The sequence below is a fragment of the Conger conger genome, chromosome 2 (assembly GCF_963514075.1).
Source record: "Conger conger chromosome 2, fConCon1.1, whole genome shotgun sequence".
Lineage (NCBI taxonomy): Eukaryota > Metazoa > Chordata > Actinopteri > Anguilliformes > Congridae > Conger > Conger conger.
In genome coordinates this window covers 78,522,438-78,538,026 of record NC_083761.1, presented here as the reverse complement: position 1 = coordinate 78,538,026, position 15,589 = coordinate 78,522,438, and the positions used below count along the sequence as shown (strand labels likewise).

Sequence of the window (15,589 nt, the reverse complement as noted above, 5' to 3'; positions counted from 1 at the left end):
ATTCATTAAGAGATCTGAGGCTGTTCGAATGCACAGAACACAAAAGTCATCAAAACAACAGCACTCTGTTGCTCATAGCCCCGCTGATAGGCCAGAAACACAGGCCAGGGTAGGAAGCCAATCACAAGACTTGGTATTCCTATTACTCATCCAAACACAACCCTTGTTATACAGCATGCCCAATCACAGTTGTTGTTGTTCCCACCCAGAAAAATATGTCATGTTTGGGGAGGATAAGCACAAGCATAGATAAATATAAATAGTTTATTATTAATAGAAAAGGCTGGGCTAACAAGCCCTGCATTACGTTTTCTATGTACCAGGATACAATCCAATGCGCAACACATGAAGGTTACAAAAATAAGGACATAATGTTGTATTTATTCTTATAAAGAGAAAAAATGTATAGTGTGTATTTCCTCATCGAAGAGAGACCAAGTTCATCCCAACAGCACAACAAGAAGAGGAAAATGTCAACTTCATGTCTGCACGCAGGTATCCAGACAGGGCACGTTCACATCTGACACGCTCACTGTTCAACGAGAGGTGCTGATGTCTGAGAAGACACACTGCCACAATGCCACATTCAGTCTTTTTGTAGTTTTCTTCTTAATCAGTCATCCTGCATTTTGGGTTCTGTCTGGTGCAGAGGCAACGCTGGTTTCCCGCCACCCCAAAGTTTCTAAATATTTGTAAAATTCAAGGTTTAACCTTGCAGGATTAAAATGCTCTCAATTCCTGGTCTGTTCCGTGAACGGTGCAGCATCAGCATTTGATTGATAATGCCTTGAAGGGGTCGAGACGTCCCTGCGGGATATCTTAACGACGTTATCATTTCAGTCACGGTCGGTCTTTTAAGGAGGACACGTCAAATGAGACAGAGGAGAGATGGTGGCTGGTGTCCGTTGGGGGGGGGCGGCAGGAGAAGGCAGTTTGGGGGCATGATCTTTGGGGTTCACCTCACTCCTGCTGAAGGAGAGAGAGAGGGATCAGCACTTATTCATACAGAAAGATACAGGTCGCCATTTTAGCCCACAGCAAAGGCTCTTACTGTCAACCCTTTAGAGTGTGAGCTCACAAATGTCTGACTATGGAAAATTGGGTAACTCTTAACTTGAACCCCTCACCATAAGGCTGACATAACACTGTCATACGCATGACATAGCAGCAGTCACAGGAAGGCATAACAGGTGCTACTGTCATCAAATTTGACAGTGACAATTTGACATAGCCAGACATCACCTGGCATGGCATCTTGTGACAGCTGCTATGTCATTTGTATGACAGTGTCATACAGCGCCTTATGGCGAAGGGTTCAAATATAGTATTAGTGAACATTGTAATGCTAAGCAGGCATTATTCCTACACTCAGGCAGTTTGCGCCTCTTCAAGGCCAACACAACGCAATCAGTAGTGTGCGCAGTTTAGTGATAGATGCTAAAACCACACATGCTAACTGCACCTGCTACTGTGAGCTCATGCAGATTTCATTCCTCCATGCTTCATTGATTAAGCAATCTGATTAGTGGTTGCCCTGAAAGGGCATAGTAAAGCCGTACCTGATTGACTCACAGGCCCCACAGACTGTATTATTTAAATGTTTCATTACATGGCCAATAAATCCTTGAGCTTTAGCTTTTTACGTTTCCTCTTTTTTCCTGGAGACCTAACGCGCACCGGCCCTGTAAACAGAAAGAGGAGGAGGAGGAGAGTTTAAACATCAAAATAGGAAGGAGAAACCACAACCTGGCCTACTGGCTAACTCCACAAACATCTGGAGGAGCAGGCAGCCTTTAGACATCACTCATACATACACTCACACACACAGAAACATGCACACACACACTCACTTATTCACTCATACACACACTCACACACACAGAAACATGCACATACACTCACTCACACACACACACAGATACCACACACACACACTCACTCACACACACACACACACACACACACCCTCACTCTCACACACACACACAGACACAGACACATGCACACACATACACTCACACACACACACATCATCACACACACCACACACACAGATACCACACACACTCACTCACTCACACACACACTCACACACACACATCCTCACACACACCACGCACACAGATACCACACACACACACACTCACTCTCACACACACACACTCACACACACAGAAACATGCACACACACTCACACACACACACATCCTCACACACACCACACACAGAGATACCACACACACACTCACACACACATACACACACTCACTCTCACACACACACACTCACACTCACACACACAGAAACATGCACGCACACTCACTCACTCACACACACACACACACACACACACACACTCACACACACACCTGTGTCTGGTTCTGTGTGTCCTGCCAGGTGAAGATGGGAGGTGCACACACACTCCAGGTGCTCCTCCAGCTTCACCTGCACCTCCTTCAGCCTGGGTCTCCTCCGGACATACTCCACCTTCGCCACCTGCAGGAGGGAGGGGGCATTAGGACAAAAACAACAAAATGGTTAAAGTAATATCCACAGCTAATGTAATCCTAATGGTATGTAATATAAATGGCTAATGTAATCCTAATGGTATGAAATAAAAATGGCTAATGTAATCCTAATGGTATGTAATATAAATGGTTAATGTAATAACATGGCCTTTATAATGTAATAACTGCCAGTAATTGTCAGTTATTGTCATAAAACTTCTTAATGTTCTGACAGGACAGCTGAGCGATCCCCATAGGGTGCCCCCATAGGCATGGCTCAGGCAGTAAGAGCAGTCGTCTCATTGGCTCAGGCAGTAAGAGCAGTCGTCTCATTGGCTCAGGCAGTAAGAGCAGTCGTCTGGCAGTCGGAGGGTTGCCGGTTCGATCCCCCGCCCAGGCTGTGTCGAAGTGTCCCTGAGCAAGACACCTAACCAACAAATGCTCTTGACGAGCTGGTCGGCGCCTTGCATGGCAGCCAATCGCCGTTGGTGTGTGAGTGTGTGTATGAATGGGTGAATAAGAAGCATCAATTGTACAGCGCTTTGGATAAAGGCGCTATATAAATGCCAACCATTTACCATATAAAACACTGTCTTCTTCATCCCTCAGCACTGAACTCAGAAATGACTAGTTTACGTGACATTACCATTCAGCAGATTTTCTTGTCCAGAGTGACTTACATACAATTCTACATTTTATTAGAGAGTATCCACCATACAAGCCCCAGACCTGGGCTATGTAATGCTTTAGCCAGCCCCGAATCTCTGCCTGGTCCCATGGTCACATAAACCCTATCTTGTACCTCCTCCCTACACATAACCCTATCCTGTACCTCCTCCTTACACATAAACCCGATCATGTAACTAAGCATCCTTCAACCAATCATGGCCTTCAATGAATCCTGCAAACCAGCCAATCCTCTACTTTGACCAATGCTGTTCCTGCAAACTGGCCAATCCCCTGCTTAAACCAACTAGGGCAACCACAGTAAGATATTCACTGTAAAATTAACTCTTACTGAGTATACACTCGGTGAGCACTTTATTAGGTATTTATTAGACTTTATTTATTTATTTTTAGACAAGTTTTCTGCTGCTGTAGCCTATCCACTGAAGAGGTCTGACTCGTTGTGTGTTCAGAGATGCTCTTCTGTATTCCACTGTTGAAATGCGTGATTATTTGCATAACAGTCACCTTCCTGTCAGCTTGGACCAACCTGGCCCTTAGTTAGGTAGTTTTCCGCACCATTCTGTGCAAACACCAGAGACTGTTGTACGTTAAAATCCCAGGAGATCAGCAGTTTCTGAGATACTCAAACCACCCTATCTAGCACCAACAATCATTCTATGGTCAAAGTCACTTCGATCACGTTTCTTCCCCAGTCTGATGGTTGATGTGAACATTAACCGAAGTACTTGACCCGTTTCTGCATGATGTTATGCATTGCACTGCTGCCACACAATAGGCTGATTAGATAATCGCATTAATAAGTAGGTATACAGGTGCAGGTGTTCCTAATAAAGTGCTCAGTGAGTGTATAAGTCCCTACCGTACTCAGAATGTACGCCGAGTTGAATTGGCACTGGAATTGGCAAATCCTGCCCTTACTGATTAACCTGGTCCTTAAATGACAGAACACGGCACTTTAGCCAATCCTGTGAGGTTTTACTCAGGGGAGAGCCTGCCAAACCCAGGGACACTGTTTGTACTGTTTGCAGTATTTAGCAAATATGCCTTTCAAGAATTAGCAACTTGAGGCCCAAGTATATCTCTCTGGAAAAAAATTTTTTAGGAATGTGTGTATAAATCCTATATTTTTGAAGATGTGATACATTTCTGTTTCAACTTTAAAGACCTGTGTGAAGGAACACCTGATTCATGCATAAACCTGTTCAGTTTTAAAGTTAATCCATAAACAGCACATCATTTTTGTTAGGGCTGGGGCACGCTGTGCATGGGCAGGTGCATGCTGGCATAGGAGGATAATGTGCTAATCACTAAAGACAATACTGCCAACACTCTTACTGGAAGGGAAGAGCACGCAGTCGCTAAGCAACCGCACAGTAATAAGTGTGGAATTGTGCAAAGGCTGTCTGAAGGTCTTTCCCTTCGCACAATTCTGAACTACAACCACTACGCCGCCATTTCACTACCCCTTGACCCGAACGATAACCTTAAACATAACTTTAATCTGAGGCATCACCTTACCCTAACCTAACCCTATACCACAAATCAACCATTGCAATTCATTCATCCCCCACTACTAAAATAACAATGTGAAACTGTACAGCAGGTACACAGTACTCACACACTCAATAACATTGTAATTAATAGTTGCCTACAATAATAACACGGTAATTACGGTATAACTACGTAATAATAATAATAATAATAATAATAATAATAATAATAATAATAATGTATGTGTGAGTGTGTGTGTGCTGTTACCTTCACACTGTGGTGGTGTGTGTGGGCTGAGTGTGTGCTGTTACCTTCACGGTGCGGTGGTGTGTGTGGGCTGAGTGTGTGCTGTTACCTTCACGGTGCAGTAGTGTGTGTGGGCTGAGTGTGTGCTGGTACCTTCACGGTGCAGTAGTGTGTGTGGGCTGGGTGTGTGCTGGTACCTTCAGGTGCGGTGGTATGTGTGTGCTGTTACTTTCACAGTGCAGTAGTGTGTGTGGGCTGGGTTTGTGCTGTTACCTTCACGGTGCAGTAGTGTGTGTGGGCTGGGTGTGTGCTGGTACCTTCAGGTGCGGTGGTGTGTGTGTGCTGTTACCTTCACAGTGCAGTAGTGTGTGTGGGCTGAGTGTGTGCTGTTACCTTCACGGTGCGGTGGTGTGTGCGTACTGGGTGTGTGCTGTTACCTTCACGGTGCGGTAGTGTGTGTGGGCTGAGTGTGTGCTGTTACCTTCACGGTGCGGTGGTGTGTGCGTACTGGGTGGCAGCGCATGTTGCTGGTGTTGCAGCAGCCCGTGCAACGCGTCACCTCCACGCACGCCGGCCAGATCAGGAAGTTGGCGGAGGTGGGATCCACCAGGCTGCGTGGGATCTCGTAGATCACCGTCCGCACCTTACAGCTTGCTGGCACAGCCTCCTCTAGGAGTCAGAGGTCAGTGTCACACTCTTACATCATCATAAAGTGCCACTCACAGTTACAGTGGGTCAAGGCTGTGCTGATTGTGTCCTAATACACCTTGGCCTACACACCCTCAAAAGCAGGCCTTGGGTGATGGTGATAAAGAAAAACTCTTTAGGTGGAGAGAACAGGAGCGAAGCAACAGAATGCTCCTCAAACACACAGGCCAAGAGTAAACACACACAGGGCACACACAGGCCAGGAGTAAACACACAGGGCAGGAGTAAAAACACAGTGCACACACAGGGCAGGAGTAAAGAGACACGGTGCACACACAGTAGCTCACCGACGCTTCTCTTTCGTCTGCTGTGGATCTGGGAGCTCTTGGGGTGGGCGTGGCTGTGGGAATGGTCCTTACGGTACCTCTGTTTAGTCTCGTCCATAACCTCATTCTCTGCCAGAGACAAAACACAAAGTCACCCCTAACGTTAACTCCAGAACGCAAAGCAAAACACACACACACACACACACACACACACACACGAGTGCTCACACACAGACAGAACATGCCCAGAGTTACCATGCCTGGACAAAATTAGATGCTTTTACCTCGAGAGGAACACTCAAAGAGAAATATGGCGGAAGCTGCCAAAGTTACCAAAACATCTGAAATTGTTGGAATAAACCATTAGTTCACCCTCCTCCTACCTCCCGCATCCACCCCCGCCAGGCTGTACCAAATAGAATGCTCCATTGTCACCATAACAACACGAAAGTTCTGTGAGAACCAGCAACCAAGGCCTCCACATGCTATGTGCTTCCCTGTTTGTTTAGGCTACTCTGCCTCTCTCTAGACCCTGCTGCAGGGTCCCCAGCAGTGCAGGAACACTCGGCTGACGTGTGTAAGGCAGTCACTGCACTAAGACCTAGGGCACAGATCTCAGCTTGACCTCACCTGCTGCTGTCTCTGAGAGGAGGCTAATGCAACTGCTTCTTATAACCATGGAAGCGCGCGCGTGTGCACACATACCCGCACACACACACACACGCATCCGCGCACTCATGCACGCACACACATATGCACACACCACATACACGCTCATGCATACACACACACACGCACACATGTGCACACATACACACGCATGCGTGCACCCACACACACATATGCGCACGCCACACACACACACACATATGCACTCATGCACACACACACACACACACAGATAGACACACACATATACATATACCCACAGACTCATGCACATACAGAAAGGCACACATTCATACAGACACATGCACACACACATATACACATGAGTTGGGGCAGTCTGTAGTCTAGTGCCGATGGTACATGACTGGGACCCGGAAGGTTGGTGGAAGTCCCAGTGTAGCCACTATAAGATCCACACAGCTGTTGGGCTCTGGAGCAGCTGTGAGAAGGGACTGTCCCCTGCTTAGTCAAATCAACTGTAAGTCACGTTGGATAAATAAGTAATTATCATTACCACTATCACATGCATACACACACACACACATAAACACACATAAAGACACACACATATACATGCACACACACACATGCACACACAGAAAGACACACACATATACATGCACACACACACACATACACACACAGAAAGACACACATACACACACGCACTGTGGATGCTAGGTGATGATGAGACAGTTTGGAAGGAAGTAAGAGCAGCAAAGCCAGGAAGTGACTGACACAGAGCAACGCGCCCCAGCCGATTCTCTCCTGAACACGCAGGCGTCTCTCTTCTGAACACGCAGCTGATTCTCCCCTGAACACACAGCTGTTTCTCTCTTGGAAACACAGCCGTGCCGCCAACAAGTCGCCAACGGCCAATGCTGTCAGTCAGGCCATCAGACAGATTAACTCTGCAGGCAATAACACGGTCCAGAGCCATTACCTTCCCGGAAAACATTCCTCCGTCTAAAGAGTGCCCCTCTAATTCAATTATACACACCTTCTCCTCACGTCTGGCTTGCCACTTGAGCGCGACAAAAAGAAAAGAGGAGGCAGAAAAGGGTCTCCTTTGCCGTGCATTGCAGACACAAAGAAGACCTTCCTTCATCTGACACACAGGAATCCAGGCTCCAACGCCACATATCAACACACCGCCCATTCACACGAGGTCCAGAAATAATAGCTAGCATGACAGCAGCATAATGAAGTTAGCCACTTGACCTCCCGTGCACCAGCTATTAGTCAGATCTATTTGCATCTCAATACTACCAGCTAAATGGGCTGACATTCCTTAAGTCATAGCTAGCCTTTTTTTTTTTTACTTTTGAAATATGATTATTATTGTTATTCTTCTTCTTCTTCTTATTATTATTATTATTATTATTATTATTATTATTATTATTATTATTATTTCAACAGGCCGTTAGTAGTATTGCTTAAGTTGTTTTTCAATTAATGTGCAGTTTTATTGCCTCACCGTCGGTTAGTGAGAGAGAGAGAGAGAGAGAGAGAGAGAGAGAGAGAGAGAGAGAGAGAGAGAGAGAGAGAGAGAGAGAGAGAGAGAGAGACCGCTTCCGATAGTTCATATTTCGCGCAGTCGCAAACAAGTGAGATTATGACAAATGCTGAAGGAATCCGGGAAATAAATACCCGAGTGAAACTCCCTGTGTATCTGGAGCTTTCTTATCGATTTGAACTTGGCCGTTATTCTTCAGCACAGAAACAACACTGCAATACCGCACGACCTTGAAGAATGTTTCCAAGGAACTGTAATGGTTTTGCCACGAGGTATTTATTCATTCATCCGCCCATTCATGTATTTAATGAGTCATCGGAGTAATATTGCGGCTAAATTTTATCAAATTAAATCCTGCCGAAGTCTGACGTCTGTCACGGAGGGGCCCGTGCATGCGAACCGCGTGGCGCCGTAAATTGCTTGAACAGACTGTTCATTTCTTAGCAACAGTCGATGGAGCATGCGGATAACACTTTAAGCGTGTGAATCGCGCTGTTCCCTTTATCCTCGTAATGTTAGAACTAAACTAAATTAAGTCCACCAGTATACGCGAGGAGGTTAAATTAGCCCGTTCACGCCATTTGAAATTAAGAACGATTCACCTTCATACTCAAAGCCATAACCAAATATGTGCCCATTCCTGATCGCTTTGTTTGTTTGCATCTCATTATTTCTGGACATGACCTTCCTCTGACTCTGCTATCTCTCCCTTTGCCACGTTAACGCAGAGCTTTCGGTTAATCATGAACACGAAGGGACACTCCATAATAGCGTCAGGTTTGAGATATTGGCTTTGAACAAAGTTCAGCAAAGGGGAAAAAAACAATAAGGGAATGGAATTTACCTACGGAGTCTATCTCCAGGAGTCGCTGGAGGTCGCTGATGCTGTAGATTTCGCTCTTCGACAGTCTCTCAATAAGTTCCCGAGGTATCGGGACTTCCTTAAAGACAACATATATATATTTCAATTTGTTTAATAATGGCAAATATATCATGTGATTAAAATATCTTACAAACACTATTTCATTAAATGAAACACAAACATAATTTGTATTATATCGGGTTAGGGCATGTGATCAACTGGCGATAACATCCGCTTAACACATGTACAGACCTTGCCGTTGAGTTTCCACACACAAACACACACTTGCTATTTACACATTACCGATGAAATAGCATAATTCTCTCGTTTAGAGAAGGTTTGAAAGTGAAGAACGAATGACCGCCGACTGGTGCGCAATTACGCCGTGTCCAGAAAGGGGGCTTGATGAGCAAAAACAGAAGACCTGCCATCCCTCCGTGAGAAGAAATACCACTTTTATATAACATATTTCTAAAGTAAAAATAAAAAATAAAAAAGTTAAAAAAATAATGTCGAATACATTGTATTTAGTGTTTTGCGCACACATGCATTACAGTAAATGTGTGAAGAGGGAGCAGAGGATCACTGAACGAAAGTAAGTGCGGCCGCACGTGCCACGATGCTAGTACTTCTGTTTCCATGGTTATAAAGCTCAAGTAACAGGATAGCTTGACGATCCCATGGACATTGTGCGAATGGTGATAATGATGCCACTGTTTCCAGTCTTGGCAATAGTCCAACATATCTTACAAAATCCCTCTTCCTTAATTTGACTCCCATACAAATTACCCGCTTTTAAAATATCCGACTTCCAGCTCTTCTCAGGAGGTTTTCACATTTATACATACAAAAAAAATTAATAGTACACCTCTATATGACAGGTACGGGTACTATTCGTTTCCCGAGTGACTGTCAACTTTCATGCAATGTTGCAACAACTGCGTGCTATGACAGCCCTGCTGTCGCTCTGTTCAATGAACTCACAAGAAGCACACGTGCATCAACTACATGCATACATACAGCACGCGCACACACACACACACACACACACACACACACACACACACACACACACAGCGGAGACCAAGTCCACCGTGTCCCCACGACTGCAGCGTATCAGCCTAGCGAAATTTAAGTTTTACAGTTTTACCTCAGCGGTGATATAAGGTAGACAGGAGGTGCAGACGAGGAAGTAGAACAATGAAATTGTCATCTCCTTTTAATTTCGAGTTCCACCTAACCGAGAAGTTATTCTGTAGGAGCGATGAAGCTGCCCCTTGCCGCCGGGGCTTCAGAACCATCCCTCGTGGAGAATACCCTGTGCTCCGAGGACGTCATCTACGTCGTAGAATGCACTTGTTAGCTTCTTGGCAGGAGCAGTTCAGTCGGTGTTTGTGCTTAAATTAAATTCACATTTGGCTTTGTAAAATCCCTCTTCTCTGCGCCTTCTTCTTTTGAAAGTAACCGGTGATAGACCGACATGATTTTTGTTGTGTGGAAAAATCCAAGCAAAGATGTCTATGTATTTATGATTATTATCCGTAAATATCAAATTGACGCACTGTTCTAAACGTGTGTTATTGTGTATGTGTAAAAATACGTAATTTGGCCATTACTCTGAATGCCCAAGACAACAACCACACAAAAAAATCATTCTTCGGAGATCTTGTGCCGAAACCTGGGTTAATTAATAAGGTGTTATTTTATATATCAGCACTGAATATGTTCCGGGTGCAATAATATACTCCAATGTTTGTTTCCCAATAAGGAAGTAAAAATGTTATATATTTCTCTCCCGGTGCTTCAAGGAAAACGATTGTCGCAGATCCGGCGAGGTCTCGGCGCTCCACTGAGTGCAGTCGAAGCGTGTCTGCGGTACACACTACACTTGAGCGAGCTGCGTCTCCGATGCGCCTCCCCTCGCGCTCTCTAATCCCATATCAATCCACGGGACGGAGAGCCGCGCGGTCTGCCCCGCAGAGTGCAGAGCGGAAACTGCGCGCGTCAAGTGTAAAAGCGTTATCACTGTTTCATAAGCCGTTTTTACATTTGGCAATGTATTTGGCAAATACACGCACACCATATATAGACTAGCCATGATTGGTGGTAGTAATAGCATTACTACTATCATGTATTCATTTATTTAATTCATTATTTATTTATTGTTAGTATCGCTACTATACTGTATTATCCAAAAAAGCACACAATATGAATGCGTGTGTATACGTGTTGTAAAAATGAATCATCATAAATTGATTGTCTTATTGTTCAGCTTCTTTGACTTTCAACTTTGGTCCTCTTGTTGATAAATGCCAATAACAGATTGCAAAAGCAATCAAAAGCCTATAATCTAGAATAGATACTATGGTGAAACTATCTATCAATAATGTTTAATAAAAGCTGAACTGTAATTTAGAACCAAATCAAGAAAAAGTATGTATTTGTCCCAACACTTGGATCTCCTTGTATGTATGCAAGCATGCCTGTATGTGTATGCATGCATGGATGTGTATACATGCGTTTATATGGTAGATATATGCATGCACGTATGTGTATGCATGCGTTTATACAGTAGATATATGCATGGATGTATGTGTATGCATGTGTTTATACAGTAGATGTATGCATGCATGGATGTGTATGCATATGTTTATGTGTGTATGCATGTACAGTACATGTATGCATGTATGTGTGCATTGGTACAGACCCGTATTGTATTGATCTCTGTATTGATCTTGTATTGATCTCTGTATGTAAAGATGTACAGTGGAGTTTAAGACCTTTCAGACATATTCTGCTTTACTCCTGCTCAATAAACGGGCCTTTATAATCAGAAATACTGATCTGCCACACATCATTAAAAAAACACAATATATCTTTAGGGATGCATTCCAAACAATATTGCATGACGTCATTTACTTTATAAATCCGTTTTGTATTCGTAAAATTTGTACAGAGAGAGATTTAATCGGCACTGGAGGAAGAAGTGACTTCCATGGGAAAAAGCAGTGGAGAGGAAAGAGACAGAAATAAAGAAGGGGGGATGGGGGAGTGAGTGGTAGAGGGAGGGGGGGGGGGGGCTGTGGCCCCAGGGACAGACTGACTGTGACTGGGCAAAAATAACACCAAATAAAACAGGCCTTTCACACGAGCCCCCAGCTCTACTGTCTGCCCGAGGGGACCCGGGTGAGTCTCACACATTCTCACACCCGCGCGCACGCACATGCGTGTACACACACAAACACATGCACACATTCACACGCACACACACATACACACACCCGCATGCTCACATGCGTGTACGCACACAAACACATGCACACATTCACACGCACACACGCATACACACACCCGCATGCTCACATGCGTGTACACACACAAACACATGCACACATTCACACGCACACACGCATACACACACCCGCATGCTCACATGCGTGTACGCACACAAACACATGCACACATTCACACGCACACACGCATACACACACCCGCATGCTCACATGCGTGTACGCACACAAACACATGCACACATTCACACGCACACACGCATACACACACCCGCATGCACACATGCATGTACGCACACAAACACATGCACACATTCACACGCACACACACATACACACACCCGCATGCTCACATGCGTGTACGCACACAAACACATGCACACATTCACACGCATACACACACCCGCATGCTCACATGCGTGTACGCACACAAACACATGCACACATTCACACGCACACACGCATACACACACCCGCATGCACACATGCATGTACGCACACAAACAAACACATAAATTATCACACATACAGGCACGCCCACACGCACACATGCATAAAATATAAATAAACGACGGAAGGGGTATCTCCCAGGGGAGAGTATGCCACCGCTCCCCATTCCCCTCTTCAGTGATGGTCAACCGGAGCATTTCAGGCGCTGGAGGCCACAGTCAGAGAATGGGGATCTGTTACCAACGCTCCAAACACGAATGCAGCATCAACAATGATACCCCCTGATTGAGGCCTGATGGCCAGTCATTTACATAGTTAGTTATAGAGGAAGGGAGGGAGGGAAGGAGAGAGGAAGAGGGAGAGCAGCCCCATTATTGAGACTGGCATGGCTGTTGTACCACATTACTGTTCCCATATTAGCGGGGAGGCTCCATTGGTGGAACACTAGCAGTAGCTGTTTGTGGTCCCCACATCAGCAGTGCCACAGCAGTAGCTGTTTCAGGTCCCCACATTGACAATTCAGTGGCAATAGATCTTTGAGGCCCCCACATTAGCAGCAGTAGCTCATTGTGGGGACAACACTAGCAGTACAGTAGCAGTAGCTCTTCCTGGGGACCACATTTGCAGGAAATTGTTCTTGCTCTCCTGCAGGCCTCCCTGGTGTTCCCCAAAGGCCTGGTCCCCTGACCCTGTGTGAAACTGTCAAACATTCCACAACGGGACGTCTCACTCTGGGAAAGTCAGGGCTCAGCTCTGACACCAACGGGGGTGGGGGGGCGGGGGGGGGGACGGGGGACGGGACGGTGTCTGTGTGTGTGTGCGTGTGGATGGGGGATTGTTTGGGCCCAAGAAGAAGAGTGAGGGAGAGAAAGAGAGGGGGAGTACGAGGTGACCGTGACTCAGCCCATATATCTCCTGTCTCTGGGGGCTCGGGGGAAATGTCCCTCTTTTTCCTGCCGGGATGGAGTGCTGAGACTGCGTTCCTCCGGAAGACAGGCCCCTCTGAGCACGCTCCCGGGGGACCAGACACCAGCACCCCTCCAGGGAGGTAAGCAGGCTTCACGACACAAACCTCTGCTTTCCTTTATCCCGCCCTGCCTTACCTGATACTCTCCCCTCTCCACGCCTCTCTTCTCCCTGCCTTACCTGATACTCCCCCCTCTACACACCTCTTCTCCCTGCCTTACCTGATACTCCCCCCTCTCCACACCTCTTCTCCCTGCCTTACCTGATACTCCCCCCTCTCCATACCTCTTCTCCCTGCCTTACCTGATACTCCCCCCTCTCCACACCTCCTCTCCCTGCCTTACCTGATACTCTCCCCTCTCCACACCTCTTCTCCCTGCCTTACCTGATACTCCCCCCTCTCCACACCTCTTCTCCCTGCCTTACCTGATCCTCCCCCCTCTCCACGCCTCTCTTCTCCCTGCCTTACCTGATACTCCCCCCTCTCCACACCTCTTCTCCCTGCCTTACCTGATACTCCCCCCTCTCCACACCTCTTCTCCCTGCCTTACCTGATACTCTCCCCTCTCTATACCTCGTCTCCCTGCCTTACCTGAAACTCCCCCCTCTCCACACCTCCTCTCCCTGCCTTACCTGATCCTCCCCCCTCTCCACACCTCTCTTCTCCCTGCCTTACCTGATCCTCCCCCCTCTCCACGCCTCTCTTCTCCCTGCCTTACCTGATCCTCCCCCCTCTCCACGCCTCTCTTCTCCCTGCCTTACCTGATCCTCTCCCCTCTCCATGTCTCTGCTCTCTTCTCTTGACCGATTGGTGACATTCCTCAGATGGTTGTGTGTCCAGCTCTTCCGTCCTCCCAGGGGTGCATCACGGCACGTGACAGCGCGTGTGTGTGTGTGTGTGTGTGTGTGTGCTCGTGTGCATAAGTGTGCCTGTATGTATGCGCAAATGTGTGTGTGCGTGTGTGCTATACAGATGACTAACTGAGGTATTTGCATTAGGTACAGAGCCTTACCCGAGCCTTAGCCTCCCATTCATCTCCCATCATCTCCCATCATCTCCCATTCATCTCCCATCATCTCCCATTCATCTCCCATCCATCTCCCATCATCTCCCATCATCTCCCATTCATCTCCCATTCATCTCCCATCATCTCCCATCATCTCCCATCATCTCCCATTCATCTCCCATCATCTCCCACCATCTCCCATCAATCTCCCATTCATCTCCCATCATCTCCCATCATCTCCCATTCATCTCCCATCATCTCCCATCATCTCCCATTCATCTCCCATCATCTCCCATCATCTCCCATTCCTCTCCCATTCATCTCCCATTCATCTCCCATCATCTCCCATTCATCTCCCATCATCTCCCATTCATCTCCCATCATCTCCCATCATCTCCCATCATCTCCCATTCATCTCCCATCATCTCCCATTCATCTCCCATCATCTCCCATTCAGAATGAGATGAAGTAGTGTCCCCGGGCTTGTTTTGTTCTTCTGCACTCTTGCGTTTTTATCTCTCTCTCCCCCCGCCCCCGCCTCCCTTGTTCTGTTTCACTCTCTCGTGCTTTGGCTGTTAAAAACAAAAAAAGCCACGGTTTCCCGGAAGCTTCCACAGCCGCGACAAGAACCAGGTCTGCGTCCTTCCGTCTGGGGGCGAGATTACCGCCGATATCACAGAGCGCCCCTCTGCCGTAACCGCGCGGTGCCTCCGTCCCCTCCTCACCTCGCTCCATTCTGAGACAGGACCAGGCACCGTGGCCCGAGACGATTCGGAGTCGGCACTGCTGGAGTCTGCTGCCTATCAGGGTCAAAATGAACTTTTCCCTCAATTTGGTCAATTCTTCATAACCGTGCTAGCATGCCTGAAAGTACGTATTGTGAAAAATGTATAGAATTGTAATATTTATACTTTGTATATT

At 46.6% G+C, this 15,589-nt stretch overlaps 1 protein-coding gene across 3 annotated transcripts; it reads right to left on the bottom strand.

Annotated features, from left to right (window-relative positions):
* Positions 1–250: 250 nt before the first annotated feature.
* On the bottom strand, positions 251–10,846 carry LOC133112543 (platelet-derived growth factor subunit A-like). 3 transcript variants are annotated; one of them, XM_061222895.1, is made up of 7 exons: positions 10,106–10,846; positions 8,938–9,034; positions 5,930–6,037; positions 5,416–5,603; positions 2,370–2,496; positions 1,560–1,682; positions 251–969 (listed from the first exon to the last, which is right to left on the bottom strand). In XM_061222895.1, exons 1-6 carry the CDS (start codon positions 10,166–10,168, stop codon positions 1,606–1,608), a joined length of 660 nt encoding a protein of 219 aa, XP_061078879.1. In that variant the 5' UTR covers positions 10,169–10,846; the 3' UTR covers positions 251–969; positions 1,560–1,605. The 3 variants fall into 3 exon arrangements, with proteins under 3 accessions (XP_061078879.1, XP_061078881.1, XP_061078882.1); XM_061222897.1 differs by having other exon boundaries at positions 251–966; XM_061222898.1 differs by lacking the exon at positions 10,106–10,846 and having other exon boundaries at positions 8,942–9,080.
* Positions 10,847–15,589: the final 4,743 nt, after the last annotated feature.